The sequence below is a fragment of the Lontra canadensis genome, unplaced genomic scaffold (genome assembly GCF_010015895.1).
Source record: "Lontra canadensis isolate GAN:19392208 unplaced genomic scaffold, GSC_riverotter_1.0 scaffold3, whole genome shotgun sequence".
Lineage (NCBI taxonomy): Eukaryota > Metazoa > Chordata > Mammalia > Carnivora > Mustelidae > Lontra > Lontra canadensis.
In genome coordinates, this window is record NW_022630997.1 from 1208678 (window position 1) to 1226912 (window position 18235).

Sequence of the window (18235 nt, forward strand, 5' to 3'; positions counted from 1 at the left end):
AATCCACAGCCCTGAGATCAGGAGTCACAGGCTCCTCCAACTGAGCCGCCAGGTGCCCCTATGTGTTATATCGGAATCGTGGCTTAATTTCTGTAATGCTAGTGATAACTCCACATACTGCTGATACATGAACTTATTCACACTGTAAAAAGTTCAAATGTAGATAAAGGTCAAATCCTTCTTCACTTCAACACAGACCCACAGCCTTCCCCAGAGGTCATGAGGGTTAGCAGCGTGCCGTGTGCCCTTTGAGCCCATATAAAGGTATGCTGATATAAATGCGCATCCACATATGTGTGAGAACACAGACATGGAAAAGAATTACATGGTTTTGTTTTGTGGGGTTTAAATGGCAACACACCATATGCTGTTACAGTCTTTACTCACTCTACTGTGTGATTTCAAGATCTTTCCACGCTAGTACAGACAGATCTACATCTCTATCTCGTTTCTAAGCCATTGTATTCAATGCTTTACATGTGCCACACTTCATCCGCTGACCTCCTGATCAACAGTCGGGGTTCTGTGACGCTGCGATCAACGTTCTTGGAGAGACCTCGTGGATTGAACGTCGGTTTCTCTCAGGTAGACTTCAGATTTTTTTGTCCTGGAGTTCCAGTTTTTCCAGGTCCTTAACAAAACTTGGCTTATACTATCTTTTTATTTTAGTCCTTCTGGTGTGTCAGTGGTTTTACTTCGCATTTCCCGGACGGCTGATGAAATGGAACACCTGTCACATGTTTACTGGCCTGTTAAATATACCTTTCCATGAACTCTGCTCAAGTGTTTTGTCTAGTTTTCTTTCAGGCCAGACATCTTTTTGGGGAGAGGGGTTTATAAGACTTATTTAAGAAATAAGTTTTAAATAAGAGTTCTAGATAGGAGTCTTTTGTCTTAGATATGTATTTTTAAAAATCTGAAATATCGGGGCACCTGGGTGGCTCAGTGGGTGAAAGCCTCTGCCTTCAGCTCAGGTCATGATTCCAGGGTCCTGGGATCGAGCCCCGCATCGGGCTCTCTGCTCAGTGGGGAACCTCCTTCCTCCTCCCTCTCTCTCTGCCTGCCTCTCTGCCTACTTGTGATCTCTGTAAAATAAATAAATAAAATCTTAAAAAAAAATCTGAAATATCTTCTCCTACTCTGTGAATTGCTTTTCCATTCTCTTCATGGTGCCTTTAATAAACAGAAGTTCTTTATTTCTTTACTATTTTTTAAAAGATGTATTTATTTAAGAGAGAGAGAGAGAGTGTGCTTGAATAGTGTGAGCAGAGTGAACAGGGAGAGGGAGGAGAGCGGACCCCCCCCGCCCCCGAGCGGGGAGCCCAACATGGGGCTCAACACAGGGCTCGATGTCACCACCCTGAGATCCCTACTGAGCCAAATCAAAAGCTGGTGGCTCAAATGACTGAGCCACTTAGGTGCCCCCATTATTTATTTTTTAAGTTATTTATTTAAGTAATCTCTATACCCAACATGGAGCTTGAACTCACTCTAATTTAAAATATTTTCATTATGGTTGCTGATTTAAGTCCTATCTAATTTTAATGCAGTTTCAATAAATACATGATAAAACTTCAATAGAGTTAAAAATCTAGTAAAGTCAAATATATTATTATTTTTCACTATGGTTAGTGCTTTTTAAAAATTTTTATTTTTAACATTCTAATTGCATATATTAGTTTCTATGGTGTCAGCAGCAAAGCTGATCAAACTTAGTCAAGTTTGATCAATTATACAAACATATAAAGATTTCTCGAGGAAAAGTGGTCTCCTTGAAAGCAAGGGGGCAGGAATTATTTTAATTAGGCCTTCATATTCTAAAGTCTGACCCTAGAAATCATAGGTGAATTTGAAATTGAGAAGTCATAGATGATTGTGTTAGCTAACTCAAAAAGAGACTGGGGTATTGGTTAGCACTTTTTTTTCTTTTTTTAAAGATATTTTTTATTTATTTGACAGAGAGAGAGAGAGAGAGGTCACAAGTAGGCAGAGAGGCAGGCAGAGAGAAAGGAGGAAGCAGGCTCCCCGCCGAGCAGAGAGCCCGATGCGGGGCTCAATCCCAGGACCCTGAGATCATGACCTGAGCCAAAGACAGAGGCTTTAACCCACTGAGCCACCCAGGTGCCTCTTGGTTAGCACTTTTTTTTTTTTTTAAGATATATTTTTTTTAAATTTATTTGACAGACAGATCACAAGTAGGCAGAGAGAGACAGGAGGAGGAGGCAGGCTCCCTGCTGAGCAGAGAGCCCAATGTGGGACTCGATCCCAGGACCCTGAGACCATGACCTGAGACGAAGGCAGAGGCCTCAACCACTGAGCCACCCAGGCGCCCCTTGGTTAGCACTTTTTAAGCCCTAATTAAGACCTGAGGTCAAAAAGGTATTCTAGGGGCACCAAAGAGAGGCTGGGGGAAGGCCTTGGGACTTTAAAAAGGAAAAAGAAAAAAAAAAAAAAAAAAAAAGGAACTTCTCTATTTTCCTTTAAAAGGTTCATGGTTTAACTTTTCAAAGTCAGATCCATATCCACCCAGAAATGATTTCTATATATAATATGTAGTATAGATATCAAAAAGCAAAACTACTGGACTATCTAAGCATATTTTGATTGATAATGCCATTTGTAACAGCTGTACCAACTTCTGTTTCCACCAGCGATGTGATGTGTGAGAGTTCTCATTTCCCCAATTACTTGTCTTTATCTCTTATTATCAACTTCATACTTTTTTTCAGTCTGAGGGCTTGCTTTATTTTTCTGCTCAGGCTGTCTTTGCAAGGATTGCGCAAAATGTATATGTTAATTTTGGAAGAACTGACATCTCTTCAGTACTAGTCCTTCCTCCTGGGAACATGGTATTTTCTCTCTGTTTATTCAGGTTTTCTTTTGTGTTCTTAGTCATTCTTTCTCCCACTTCCCGCCTCCATACACATGGTACCTTTTTTGTCTGTTTATTAGGTTTTAGGTTATTTCTTCCTATTTGTTGTTACTGTTAGAAAAATGCATCCTATAGCATTACACATTCAGACTGGTCATTGCTGATGGGTAAGACTTACTCATTATTCTATATGAATCTCATCTGAAATCTAGTCATCTTACTGAACTTGGAATTTTACTCAACAGTTTTCACTTGATTTTAGTCTATATGATCACATTCCTACATATGAATATGTAAGAAAGATGGGCAGAGAAAAAAGACATTGAGAGATACATATCAAGTTATCTTCAGGAGGTGAGACTATAGTTGTACTGAGAGATGCCTTTCATTTCTTACTCTAGATAATTTTTGGCCTGTGGTAACTAACTGACAGACTGATCTCTTATCTAAAAACAGTCTAAAGTAGCTGATTCGGTGATAATTCTTCTTAAGGAATATTGAAAATACTCTTAGCTTATGTGTTCTTCAACTTCATGACAAGATGCCATTTTGTTTAATTATGAATAGTACATTGTTATTTTCATGAAATTTAAAGAAACAGATATATAATCATGGCTGAATATGAAGGAACATTTTATTACTACAGATCAAAGCCCACCTGTTTTTTGTAAATTTTCAGTTGTTCTTCGAAATGGGCACAGAAATAGGCAACAGTGTCCTTTTCACCTACAAAGAAGTGATACAAAATCTATTTTTCCTTCTAATGTTTGAGACAGAAATTAGTGTCTATTCCATCTTTACTTTTATGTTTCAATAATTTATTGACAACCAAATGTAACTAAGATGGTCCAAAACCACTATTTTAAAATAAAATGCAAAGCCAAAGATCCTAGATTCCTTTTTTCCCCAATCAGACTGAACTGAACTACACTGGAAGTACACACTGTGAAACTAGGACCTTTATTGTTCATGCATCCGGCTTATTGTTAGAAAGAGCTCCATGTAATTTATAGTAAGAGACTAAAAAACCTCCTACAGATATGAATATTAAAAACTGAAGGTCTACTGGATTCTCACAAAAATATACTGAGTTTTGAGAGAAAATATTCTGTAAACAATTTTCAAAATCAACCTCATTGAGTAATCTGATTAGACTGACATGACTTAGCTATTCCTGTACTACAGTTAAAATACTGGAAGAAGTTAAATCCTCAATATTTAAAACAAAAACAAACCTTTCACAGTGAGACATCTGAGTAAAGGCATCTTATCTATTTTTTGTAGATGCCATCTTCAGATATTTCCTACTTTTATAATACTGGCTACATTTACCCTTTTCCAAAAGTAAGCATTTAAGAAAGTATTCTCCAAGGAAACAATAGTTTAAAATCTGTGAAATAAGTTATATTTTACTCTATTGTCAGAATTTTTTTATTGTTAAATAACTTACTTAGATTATCAATAATCATTATTATTCCTGCAAATACTGTATCACTACTAAATTTCACACAGTTTTATTATTTTAAATGAAGTATCTAGCCCAGCAAATCAAAACCCATAAAGTAACTAATATTTTTAAAAATATTCTCTCTGAAATCATCACTTGCAAACCGAGTAACTGACAAGCTTACTTTTGTCCAGCCGGGGTCGCGGATTATATCGATACCCAACCTGGCTCCAAAAGACAGGCACGGAGCCTCGTGTTTGAATAAAGGACAAAGTATGATTATGAACATGAATTAACTGCTCAGTTTCCACATAATTCGCCACATTCCCATTTTTATCCACTCCTCTCCGTTTGTAACGCATTCCTAAAAGACAATTAAAACAGAAAACAGCAACGTAAAGAAATGATTTAGTCTGATCAGATATGCTCCTTAACCAAGGACGTCTTTTAGGATAGCTGAAAGGATCTCATGTGCAACCAGCAGGCAGAACAGTAACAACTTCCCCCAAACTCATAACGATATGCATCATTGTTTTTTAAAAGTTGAAGCAAAGATACTTTCTGTGAACTGAAAGGGAAGGGTTTTCCCAAGGGTGCTAGCACTCAGGAAGGATTTATTACCATGATCCAGGCTGTCAGTGGGAACAATGGTATTTAGAAGCACATCCCAAGTGACTCTCTTCTCTTCTCCATATATATACCTCCTTTTCTTTCTGCTTTTGTTAACTCTCCCCCATGCACCTCCCACCAGAAATTGGTCCCCAATTACATCACACTATTTAGAGTCACTGAGCACTTTGAAGCCAATTATGTTTCCAAATCCATTATTGTCATTAGCATTTCAACACATCTGCAGCTTTACCATTCTCATCTAAATTTCACTTGCATACGATTTCTGCCCTCTACTCACCTGCTCTGTGCCTACTTCGGCGTGAAATGAGAGCCACTAGAAATCGTGGGTGAATGTCATCTACACAGGTGGACTCCTGAGGGGGGGTCTCTGGGCTGCTTTTCTCATCATCAGATGATTCATTATAATTAACCACCAGTTCTTCAATCTGCACAAAACCTTGGATAATGGGGATAATCCAAAAGTCCACCTCTGGTGTCTGAAAACAATATGAGCATCACGTTGCTTCCCTTCTGTAAAGCACAGCTGCTCCCTTAAACCCATACAGAAGCTAGCACATATTTGTGAGTTTACCAGAAGCAGAAACCTTCTATTTTTTAACCATGTTTCCTGCATATTGGAGGATGGCAGGATGGAAGGAGGGAGGAGGACAAAGGGGAGAGCCTTTCCTTTTCTCTGTGGTGATCAGTTCAAAAAGAGCTGCCTGACGGGTGCCTGGCTGACTTGGTTGATAGAGCACATGACTCTTGATCACAGGGTCGTGAGTTCGAGCCCACTGTTGGGTACAGAGATTTCTTTAAAAAAAAAAAAAAAAAAAAAAAAAGCTGCCTGAGAGGGCCCCCAACATAGACACCACACTGCCTGGGTAACAAACTCAAGCTCTACCACTTACTAACTCACTCAGGTAAATCACTTAACCTCACCGTGCCTCAATGTCCTGCTTTGAGAAAGAGGAGAGACAATTACCTCATTAGAATGTGTAGAAGAGTAAAATGTAAAAAGGGCTTGGCTTAGCTCCTGGCTTATCATTAAGTATTTAACAAATGTAGCGATTGTGATTATTCCCCTTGGCACAGAAACAGACAAACAAAAACCAACGTAGAGGTTGATTTTTAACTCCCCATTGCATCAAGGCTTTAATAAAATACAACCAACTCTGATCACCTTGTTATGAGCAAAGACTGACTCTGTTTTCTAGTTTAGGAAAAAAACTCGCCTTGCCAAGCTAAAATCCACACAGCAAATGAATCAAAACAAAAAATCCTTCCACGAGTATCTTATTTTACCAAGCCACCCAACATAATTAGGAGTATATTAATTACACTTAGACACGTCCGCTTCTGTGCCTTTCAGGCTAAGAATACTCGAATTTCCCAGCTGACTGTCTGCAGGGACAGTAAAGGTAAAAAGTGCTCTAGGTAGCTGTTCTCGGTCTTTCTCTTGCATCTCCACAACTGTATCCAGCCTTAGCCTTGGCATGACCTTCAAACGCCCCCTCACTGTTCATAGCCACATAAGCCAGGACCTGTCCCACGGTTATGTTTTGTTTTACAGAGCACGCAGATAGGATCTTAGGAAGGTGGTTAGAATTGAAAATAGTGAAGTGAAGTGTCTATTTGCATTCATTATTCTTACCACCATCCTCGTTATTTGTATTTTTGTTCCAGCAATCATGCAAAACTCTTGACAGGAAAAGAGAAATGTACACTGCCAAATGCATCTCGACTGCAAGTCATCGGTTTTAATGGTAATTCCAAGTGTCTGACAAAAACTCTGCCAAACATATTAGAACTCAGTATGTCAGCAAACGGCAAAAATTCGCATTACAGTCACCTTTTTCTCCCCATCACTGAATTTCTGTGGTCATAGTTTGAGCAGCCTCATAAAAAGAGGTGAGAGCATTTTCAAGCCTCATTCTCAAGAGAGGCATGGTGGATATCTAGTGGTAGACACTGCTCAAGTCCAAAATCATTTATACTAACCACTGCCAAGGGGGAGAGGAAGAAAGGAGAAAAAGGGTTTGAAATTTTCGAAAAGTTAATGAAAAGACAATATGTTACCCATTCAGCTATTTGCCTACTTTGTGTCCAGAATAGTAACTAGCACCCAGCAAGCCTTCCATACATATTTGAGGACTAACTGAGTGAATGAATTGTCTTCGGACGGTCATAACTCTTTGAAATACGTGACAAAGTAAAGGAACAAAGTAATCACTAACCTGGAAGGAACCTCAAGCAATAATCTCACCATATTCCCTATCTTCCCAGATTCAAATACTGGCAGTACTGGAATGTCCTTTGAGATTTGTCTCCTCCAATTCCCAAATGAGACAGAAAAGTTAAATGACTGGTATCATTAAAGGAAAATTGGGCTTCAACATTTCCAATGAGTACAAAAAAATCCTGTCTTTCATAGGAACCCCTATGGACATTAGTCCCACAGTCTTAAATTACTACTATCCTATGGGAGCCTGTTAAAAAGCTAGGCCTTTGGCTAGGCAATGGACTTGTGAATTGCCTTAAATTATGCCTTGGCTTTCCTAGCTAAATGATTCCCATTCTAGAGGGGAAAACATTTTGTGAGATTTTTTAATTAAAACAAAACAAAACAAAGCTTTTAAAAGTAGGCTGCACACCCACTCAAACTCCCAATCCTGAGATCAAGAGCACATGGCCTACCAGTTTAGCCACCAGGGCACCTATTTTAGTGAAGTTTTTTGTTTTTTGTTTTTTTTTTAAGTTTTTTTTTTTTATTTTTTATAAACATATAATGTATTTTTAGCCCCAGGGGTACAGGTCTGTGAATTGCCAGGTTTACACACTTCACAGCTCTCACCACAGCACACACCACCCCCAATGTCCATTTTAGTGAGATTTTTAATTCATCTTAATACAAATGAAAAATATTTGCTTCATAACTATAACTATAGGATATTTTAGAAACAATTACTCACACCAATCTCAGTAAGATCTTGTATCATATATTTATTCCAAAAAAATCGGTCATCAACCTGGAAAAGGTAGAGAACAGTTCAGAAACATGTTGTCTGAGTTTTCCTACAGAAGCCAAACAGGTCCATAAATTGTTCCGCTCTGAGCTATGAGAGAAGTACCTTTTGCCAGAGAGGACGGGGATCCTTCTCCCCAGCGCTCTGCCTCTGCACTGAATTGGTCAGGTCATAGGTCAAGCTATAGTAAAAGGACTCTGAGTCCATGAACATCTTTAGCAACTCCTCAAGTAATCTCCTCTCCAACTTCTCCTTTTCTTTACTTTCCTTAACCTGTAAGAAATTCAGCTACTAATTACCACAGGAATTCAAACGTGCAGCAGCATGTGGATAATATCCAACTTCCTAGGAGACAAGGGAAAATGATCCCAAGGACCACGCACAGACAGTGCTTTCATAGGATAAGCAGTTCGAAAACAAATTTACAGGGGAGAAAATTACCCTTCGATTTAAAACTAATCAAAGATGAATTCCAAGCCCATATCAGTTAAACTCTTACTTTCTTTTTATTAGGAGCAGACACATTGGATTTAATATGTGTAAAGGTCTTCAGTAGAAACTTTGAGTCGTCGGGAGATGGTACAATCTTCTCTGGTTTGTTAATTCCAAAATGATGCTTCTTACAGAGCTAAATAATTAGGAAGAGAAAGAAAATTGTTATTCGTATCGGCTTGTTAAATGTTCAGGTATGAGTGCAGAAGGGGCTGCTACCGTTCGTGCACTTTGGTCAAAAGAACACCTCAAGGCTTATTAGTAAAAAAAACCAAATAGCTAGCTGATCGTAGAAAGCACAGCTCTGGTTTCAAGGTTTAGAAAGTTATAGTAGAGGATAAGCAAAGAATAAAGGACAGGATATCCTTGGGATTTAGGGGTGGGAAATTCAGGTTAAGGTCATAATTACAGTAAATTCTTATCAAATACAACTGAAAAAAATCTCTGGTTGTTAATGCTCTGAAAATTGGCATCTAAGACTAAAAATATTGCGAAATACACATTTGCTATGCTCCAGGGTCATTACTTTCCAGCCATCTGTGCTAAACATTCATTCATGCTGGTTAACTGAGTGTTTTGGTCAAGAAGATGTCAAGAGTCTGTTCTACTGGGAATCTTGAAAGCTGGACATGTCAACCACTCTCTCTCCACCTATCCTCACACACACGAATAGAATCAACATGAAAACATACTCTTTGGGACCACAGATTAAATTTGAAGAAGCTGTAAGCAGAGGCTACAGGAAATGTGCAGTCCAGCTGACAAAGATGAGGAAGAGGGTGAGAACGTATTATGAGAAGGGCACAGAGGTTTAAAGAAGGCTACCTGGTTAAAGTCAAAGGTCTTACAAATAATTTCATACAGCTCAACACACAAAGCAAATATTCTGAAAGGTACATAAAGATTCTATTAACCATATGCAAACTAATTCCATTTTTTCAACACACTGGTTGTATTACTATACTAAGCAGTAGGCTCTCATTGAGAACAAACAGTTAATGCCCATTATAAGTGGTGTCTTACTAAATAATGATTACTAGATGATAAACAGGATTAAAAAAAAAAACCTTAAGGAGAAGAGCAAAAGCTAGTCCAAACTTTGATCTTACATTGAATAAAAAGGGTAAAGGCATCCCTGTTCTATCAAATTTGGAAGTGGACAATTCTGTCAATCATCCCTCAATAAAACTGAGGGGAAACGGAAGTGGAGACTGAGGACTGGGCTGTATTCCGACATAATGGAATCTTGCAGATCTTATGCATTTTCAAGATTATGGCTACCAAACCCTCTCTTCACATGGGTTCTGCAACCTGATTACAACTTTATGCTGCTCCTGCTCTACCAGTGAACACAAGGGGACTGAAGATGAGTCACTCACAGTCATCCTGCCAAAACTGAGCTCATGGTTTCCCAAAACATAAGCAAAATGAACAAGATCTCAAGTTGACAGGGAAGGCGAGAAGAACTAAGCAAAAGGACACTGCTCCAGCATCTCCTCCCTACCTTGTACGGGACACTCCCATCAGCACAGAAACACACTGATGTAGCTCTCCTCTTACAGTTCCTCTTGACACCTCTTCCTCTGCCAGCTAGTGTCCTAGTCCTCTGTACTCCTCACTACCCCCAACCTCCTGCTGCTCCCCCGTACACTGCTACCTTCACTGTGACCAATGACCTCCCCTTTGCTAAGCCCAATGGTGGAATCTTGGTCCTTATCTTAACCTCTCGGTAGTATCTGACACAGTTCGTTACTCCCTCATCCTCTCTGATACACTGTACACTTGGCTTTCACTGCTCTCCCTTACCTCTTTTACTGGTTCCTTTCCAACCATTTGACTTCTTAATGTCTTGGCCACCAGGAGGTTCAGTTCTTGACCCTCTTCTCTATCTACATTCTCTCCCTCAGTGATTTCACCCAATATCATGGATTCGGATATCTTCCATATGCCAGCTTCTCCTTCCTAAATGGGTATTTCCAGCCCAGCCCTCTCCCAAAATTCTAGACTCACAAGTCCCAATATTTCTGTTTGAATTTCCACCAGGCATCTCAAACTCAACATGTCCAAAACCAGATGCTCATCTTCCTTCCACTGCCTTTACCAGCCCCACCACCACCACTTTCCGCCCCTTGCTCACTCCAGCGCATCTACACTGGCCTCCTGGCTGCACCTCAACACATCAGGAACATTTCCACCTTGGGGACTTTGTCCTAGCTGTCCTCTCCCCAGACCTCCTACCACCATCTCCACCCCAGGCACTCCCCCCATCACCCTTACTCTGCCCAGCTTTTATTTCCCAGAGCACATATTACTTCCCAACATACTACATAATTACTATCCTGATGTTTATGATCTGTACTCCCCCTGTTATAATGGAAGCTCTGTAAGGCAGACATGTTTGTCTTGTGGACTCCTGTATCTCTAGTGCCTTCGTAGCACCTGGCAAGAAGGTCTCAAGAAATATTTGTTAAATGAATGAATCATCTCTGATGCTAAAATATAAATGGTAACCTCCAGATTCATAGGCAGGGCATGCATGTAAGTAGTCCCGTGAAAAGTCACTCCCCATCTTCCATGAATATCTCCTACACACCCCCATCTTTGTCGGCCCAGAATTACTAGGGCAGTAGAGAAGCAGTTGTTTTTTTTTTTTTTTTAAGATCTTATTTATTTATTTGAGAGGCAGAGAGAGAGCAAGAGAGCACGAGCAGCAGGGAAAGGGAGAAGCAGGCTTCCCACTGAGCAGGGAGCCTGATGTGGGGTTTGATCCCAGGACCCGGGGATCATGACCTGAGTCAAAGGCAGACACTTAACTGACTGAGCCACCCAGGAGCCCCAGGAAGCAGTTTTAAAAAGAGGTTCTCCTATTAGTCCCCTGCCCCTGCTTGCAACACTGAACAGCTGTGGGTTAGCAATTTTTATATAGAAGGTTACTAATTATCTAGTCATATTAATAATACTCTTAACGAAATTGAAAACATGCCCAAAGTACTTATAAACTGTTGCAATTTTAATTTCTAAAACATTTGTCAGACAGTTATTCCTTAAGAGTATTCAAGCTAGCAAAATTTCCCCCAAGGAATGTTTCGAAGCCCATGCTCAAGACCTAGCTATTCTAAAGTAACTTTGTTGCAGCACATCCCATCTGTACCCAGGCGATGCTTACTCTCTCAGAAGTCCCTTTTTCTCTGCAAGGCTAGTTTCCTGCTGTGTCCCCTCTAGGACCAGGACCTTCCCTTCATTCATCCCCCTCTCCTCCGTTCCTACCATCTTCTAACACTGTTAGAGTTTACCAGAACATGTATTGTTTTAATCCATTCCTCGACTCTAGAATCTCCTATGAGTTAGCAGGGTACAATCAGTGTCATAGTCACTTGTGAGAACGTGGTCTGGTTGGGGTAGGTCAAAGAGTGAAAGCCCAATGGGACCACTCACGCAAGGTAAAATAAGGACCGCCTCAACTCCAAAGAGGATACACCTTGTCTCTAAGAACAGGACACTGACAATCACTGCTGTGGTCTCTTTCTCTGGTCCCCACAACTCTGGCTCTTCCCCCACCTCTGACTGATCCTTCTCAGTTTTCTTTGTTGGCCTCTCTTTCTGTCTCTAAAGACAGTGGTGTTTCCCAATGTTCTGCCCTTAGCTCTCTTCCCCTTCATGCAGTCTAGAAAACATTTTCTCTCTCATTTTAACAGTGACTGGTATGTTTAACTACACATTTCTAACGCCACTCTTCAGCTGAGTTCATGACATAAAAATGGAACATCTCCCAGCTACTGACACACTAGTCCCTCAAATTCAGCATCCCCAAAACTGATCAACATTTGTTTCCCAAATCATTTTTCCTTTGGTTGCCCCACCTCACTAACGGCACTAACTACTGGACCCCTTTGGCAAGAAACCAAGGGATCATTTTCCATTATTTTCCCCTAGCATCTCCCTATCAACCCCAACTGCCTCGTGCTGATGCTAGAGTGTTCATTATCCGTTGCCCAGAGCAGTATTTCTCAAGGCAGGTGCTACTACATAACAGACAGGAGAAGTGTTTGTGCATGATTACCCCACACCGCGCAGACAACCTAACAGGCTTCCTCTCCTGAGCTAGGGAGTCACACTCCAGCATTAGACCCCTTTTAAGTACCCTTTTTAGGTTCCCTGTACCCCATTTAAGTTCCCTTTACTGTGCAGTGGCCAAATCTCTTGCTCCCACTGCCTCATTCCAGACCCAGAACCCAGGAGGCCTAGGGTCTCAGTTCAATCTACCACCCATGCATGGTCCATGATGCTGCTTCTCTTTAGGCCTGGAAAGGTCTTTTTCTCTTTTTTTTTTCTTTCTCTTTCTTTAAAAAAAGAAAGAAAGAAAGCAAGCCCATTCCTAGGCTTGGTTCCAATCCCAATATCCGTTGACTTCCTTATCTATAACACCCAAATCTAAAATTCTCTGAAACCTGCAAGTTCATTTTAACCCTCAAATCCTGAATTCTAAGATAAATACAGCCCCCAATTTTTCAGATAAGGACTGTGATCTGTATAGCAGAACACAGACTCACAGTACCATCTTAATCTGGAAGTCTAGTTCTGTCTCTTAAAACCAATTTTTCTAAATAGAGATTTAAATTTACTTTAAACAATAAATATTTTAGAATCTTCGATGTCATTACCTTTAGAAAGGTATATGTTATCATTTTTTAAGGGGTTACATGTTTTTTTTAAAGTAAGCTACCATTTTTTTCCTAAGTAATTTTTATAATCACCCAATGTTCATCCCAACAAGTACATTCCTTAATCCTAAAAGGGTTAAAATTAGTCCTACTGAAAAACAAGGATAGAGAAAATAACTTCTTGGGATCACATCCAGTCCAAAGATGCTTTGTTTAGATAAAGCTCTTGGGATTACAACATAAAGCGCTCTGATAGTGGGATCATCTTCCCCTTTCCAGAGGCCCAGTCAGTTCTGTACAGTGTGCTTAGGTCCTTACAACTTTGATACACACAATCTCAAAAAGAAAACCACCACCATAAGCCCCATGATGCTCCCTTAGTTTTCATATTACTCTAGGAGCTTACGTTTTACAACCAAGATTAAGGGACGTTGCTGCTGCTGTTTAAGAAAAGGAAAATAAATTATTTTCCTTTAAAAGCTGGTATCTATATCCATCTGGAGCTAAGAATTTTTTTTTTTTTTTAATTTGACAGAGATCACAAGCAGGCAGCGAGGCAGGCAGGGGGAGAGAGGAGGAAGCAGGCTCCCTGCGGAGCAGAGAGCCTGATGCGGGGCTCGATCCCAGGACCCTGGGATCATGACCTGAACCAAAGGCAGAGGCTTTAACCCACTGAGCCACCAGGTGCCCCTGGAGCTAAGATTTTAAACAGACATCTAAAGGGAAATCAAATGTGGAAAATGATGCAGTTATCTATTAAGGCAATGAGATACAGCAAATAAGATATGCAGACGGGACAGTAGCCTATAAAACTTTAAAGGATGTTTTCTCAAAAGAAAGAACATCTATGTTCTCATCTCTTTGAACTCCACAGATTGTTCATAACCTTGTATAGATCTTTTTTCTTTTCTTTTCTTTTTTTTTTTTTTAATGCCATACTGCTTTGAAAAATAGTCTGGCAGTTCCTCAAAAGGTTAAACACAGAGTTACCATATGACCCAGGAATTCCTCTCCTAGGTGGATGCCCTAGCAGGAGGCGAAAACAAATGCCCACCAAACACTTGTGCATGAATGTTCATGGAATGATTCATCACAGCCAAAAAGTGAAAACAATCAACTATCCATGAACTGATGAATGGAGTGAGAAAATGCAACAGATCCACAGAGTGGGATGAAAAGGAATTAAATATGCTATATACCAACGACCAGCACGCACTTTGAAAACACTGTGCTAAATAAAACAAAGCCAGTCACAAAAGGCCACACATTATAGGACTCCATTTATGAGGAATGTTCCGAAGAGGCAAATTTAGAGAGGCAGAAAGCAGATCAGAGGTTGCCTAGGACTGATGGAGCTGGAGTTTGGAGAGAAATGAGGAATGACTGCCAATGAGGTTTGAACCCAACAGGGTTTCTTCATGGAGAACATAGGCGCATATGTTCTAAACCGATTATGGTGAGGGTCACAAAACTGAATATACTGAAAGCCACTGAAAGCCAATATACTATAAGCTGCAAATGGGTAAACTGTGTAGTATGTGAATTGTTTCTTTTTTTAAATTGGCAAACAAGCCTTATACTTGAGGTAAAAAGGCAACCAAGGCAGAAAACTAGAAAAATCTATTAATTCTAGTCTCTATAATAAAATTGCTTCTGCTCCAATTACAGAAGACAGACGAGGCCCTAGCAAATCTGAGGACAGTGACCACACTAAAGAGCCTGAGGGCTCTGCTGGGCAAGGGTGAGAACACTGAAAGTGATACACAGGCAGCCAAATTAGAAAGATGTAGAAAGAAATGTAAGACTTGGTGTTGTTTAAAAACATCTTTTCATGTGCATACGTTCTGTATATTTATGAAAAATAATAGAAGTAGGAAAAATATATAAAACGCAAAAAATGAAAACTTTTCGGAAAATTTAAAAGTAACATTGTTCCTTCAAAGTGGTTGGGGTGAATGGAAATAACCATTAAGACTCACTGGAATATGGACAATGATTATTCCTAAGTAGTGGGTTTTTTCCCTTCTCATTTACAATTTACTACACCAAAAAACCCCACAAAAACCAAAGCAAATAACAAAACTACCAAGCTTCTAAAACCTTTTAAATGGATTTATATGGAAATTGAAATAAAGATCCCAAATATTTAAATTAACATGTCAGAAAATAAGAGAACAATTCATGATTTCAACATAGCCCTTCCTCCCATTCTTCACTGTTGGAAACTGCTTCTACCATAATATAGGACTAAAAGAAGAGGAAAAGGCTTAAGTCCAAATTTCTAAAATGATAAACTTTTGACAGATAGGTGTGCCAAACTATTCACTAAAATTGGATCTGGAATTATTTTCTCTATGTCATGTTATCCCCCAATCAACAAGGATCATGACAGATTTTCAACTCCGAACATAAACCATACCCGTAATGTCTCCTGATAAGCCCTGTAGTTTGTAGGGTCCAAAAGAGCTGTCGAAATATTCAACTGTCTTGGGGCACCTGGGTGGCTCAGTGGGTTAAGCCTCTGCCTTCGGCTCAGGTCATGATCTCAGGGTCCTGGAATCGAGCCCCGCATCAGGCTCTCTGCTTAGTGGGGAGCCTGCTTCCCCCTCTCTTTCTGCCTGCCTCTCTGCCTACTTGTGATCTCTCTCTCTCTGTCAAATAAATAAATAAAAAATCTTAAAAAAAAATTCAACTATCTCATGTGGAGGGAAATCTCATTTTCATTTAAAGATAATCTGTTTTACTTTAGAATATCAAGATAGAAAAGAGGAAAATGTGAAAAATGAAAAACTACATCAAGTTTTCATAATATTCACATTTTTGTGCTTAAAAATTCCATGTAAAGGTCATCATCTAACCACCCCCCCACCAAGCTTTAACCAAGAGTCATCTACTAATCTCAAAAATGTTATAGATTGGTGGGCAAAAGGGCATCAGAAAACCTTGAAAAATCCAACACGGGGTCCAAGCTTCTCTGGACCAGGAGTGACAGTACATTTCCCCAGGGCTGGGAGTGCGGATGTGCAAGCTGATGACTGACAGGAGGGTAAGTATTAGACAAGCCGGTCGCCTGCTCTGAATCTAACTTCCAGGGTCCCCAGGCTTAATGCTGACCAGAATGCGAGCCCAAGGGATGCTCCCCCTCACGGCGAAGATTGGTGACAGAAAGACATGCCGATTTTTCATTTTGTCAGCAAAGCCATCCAAAGACACTGATGACACATCTATTGGCTCAGTAAACTAACATAATTTTTGCTAGTCTGTCTGCCTGCTCTTCCCTATAATAAAATGCAAACAAAACCACGGAGACCTTTTAATAGGCCTAACCGCTACCGAAGTTATTTGTCTCTGGGTCAACAATAATGAATAATGTTCTGGCTCTAGTACCAATAAAGGGGAACAGGAAGTACTCTAATCTTTTTTTTTTATTCCTGTAATAAAGAGACTATCAGGGTCCTCTTAAATTCGTGTTTTTTTAAGATTTATTTGAGAGAGCGAGAGCACAATGTGGGGAGGGGCAAAGGGAAAGGGAGAAGCAGACTCTCCACTGAGCCGGAAGCTGGCTGCGGGACCAAGACCCTGGGACCATTTCCTGAGCTGAAGGCAGAGCCTTAACTGACTGAGCCACGCAGGTGCCTCTTAAATTCTTTTCAACGCTGATTTCTTAAAATTAGATTGTCAAACTACCAGTAAAATCTGAAGCATAAAAACAGCTATATTTTTATTTATTTTTTAAAACAATGTAACCCTGTCTCTAAACTTCCACCCCAAGAGCCCAGCCTGCAAAAACACGTATTGAACTGTGGGGCGGTGGCTGCTATGCTGTTACCAGCTCCTTAGGTAACAACGAGGCAGCTCAGAAAGAATGATACAGGACCAGACAGCCTGAGTCCGGGTCCAGACCCCACCATTTGCCAGCTGGGACTTAACTCTTGCCAAGCCTCCTTCCTTCATCTGTCCAGCCTGGACCCAACAGTGCTCACCTCACGGAGTGGTCCTAGCGGCTCAGTTGGCTGAGCAGCCGACCCTAGGTGTCGACGCAAGTCATGATCTTAGGGTCATGGGATCAAGCCCCACATTGGGCTCCCTGCTCAGCGTGGAGTCTGCTTGAGATCCTCTTTCTCTTTCTCTCCCTCTGTACCACCCCCATGCTTGTTCTCTCTCTAAAATAAATAAATCTTAAAAAAAAAAAAAAAGGAGCGTAGGACTAGGGCAGAGTGATGATACCCCTAGAAGCCAATATCCACACCAACAGCAAACATGATACAAATTCTTCCGTGGGTTCTTCCACCAGGTGGCAGTACAGTGTGGTTAAAAAAAAAAAAAAAAATACTAGCCCTGGGAAATCTCATTATTTCGGACTTAAGTCCCTCTAGTATAGGCTTGATTTCCTCCTGAAAATTAAAAGACTGCACTAGGTTGGTGGTTTCTTTCTTCAAAACAACAGCAACAAACAAACAAACAAAAAAACTTTTAAAAATTACAAGAAATATACGCTTGAAAATTTTCAAGAAATAGAGATAAAAGGCATATAGAGTAAGTTAAATCTCACCTTCTTGACTACCCCTTCTCTCCCCCAAATTAGGAGTTTTCAAACTGTACTATGCAGAGTCCTAGGGTTCCCCAGAAGCAGAAGGTGGCTTTCCGGTAGAGGCCACATAGGCAGGGACCCAAAGATCCCCTCCCCCGCATCACCACCTCAACCAAAGCAGCTCAGCTTTTATGTATCTGATATACTGGATTTCACAGATTTTGAAACAAAGTTTCTACTACTAAAGTCAAGTTTGAAAAATAAGGACTAAATTACTTCAAAAATATCATCCAGCTCTATAATTGTGATTTTGGCCTAATTAAACCAAATACTCATATTTGTTATTATATTTATACCAAGTTTCCATAAAATTTCCTTAGACTTCCACCTTACCTCTAGCTCAAGATCCTGAGGTTCCATCTCAGAAAGGGATAGCACAGCAATTTTGGTAATTTTACACACCTCATGGTCTCCTGGAAGTTTGCCCACCAGTGCTTTCTGCCGAATTAAAATAAGCCACCATGGAAGATCTGAAAGAGAAAAGTCACACCAATGTCTGGTATCCATAAAGGACCACTATCCTGGCAAGCTGAA

General features: G+C 40.2%; 1 protein-coding gene across 1 annotated transcript in view; it reads right to left on the reverse strand.

The window, feature by feature from the left end:
• Window positions 1–18235, reverse strand: part of INPP5F (inositol polyphosphate-5-phosphatase F) — an 81827-nt gene that overhangs the window by 23273 nt on the left and 40319 nt on the right. Inside the window, exons 3-9 of the mRNA XM_032878500.1 lie at window positions 18035–18171; window positions 8457–8585; window positions 8063–8230; window positions 7904–7960; window positions 5230–5428; window positions 4504–4683; window positions 3531–3598 (exon numbers count right to left, since the gene is read on the reverse strand). Coding sequence (XP_032734391.1) covers window positions 3531–3598; window positions 4504–4683; window positions 5230–5428; window positions 7904–7960; window positions 8063–8230; window positions 8457–8585; window positions 18035–18171 — 938 coding nt within the window. The remainder of the gene's footprint in view (window positions 1–3530; window positions 3599–4503; window positions 4684–5229; window positions 5429–7903; window positions 7961–8062; window positions 8231–8456; window positions 8586–18034; window positions 18172–18235) is intronic.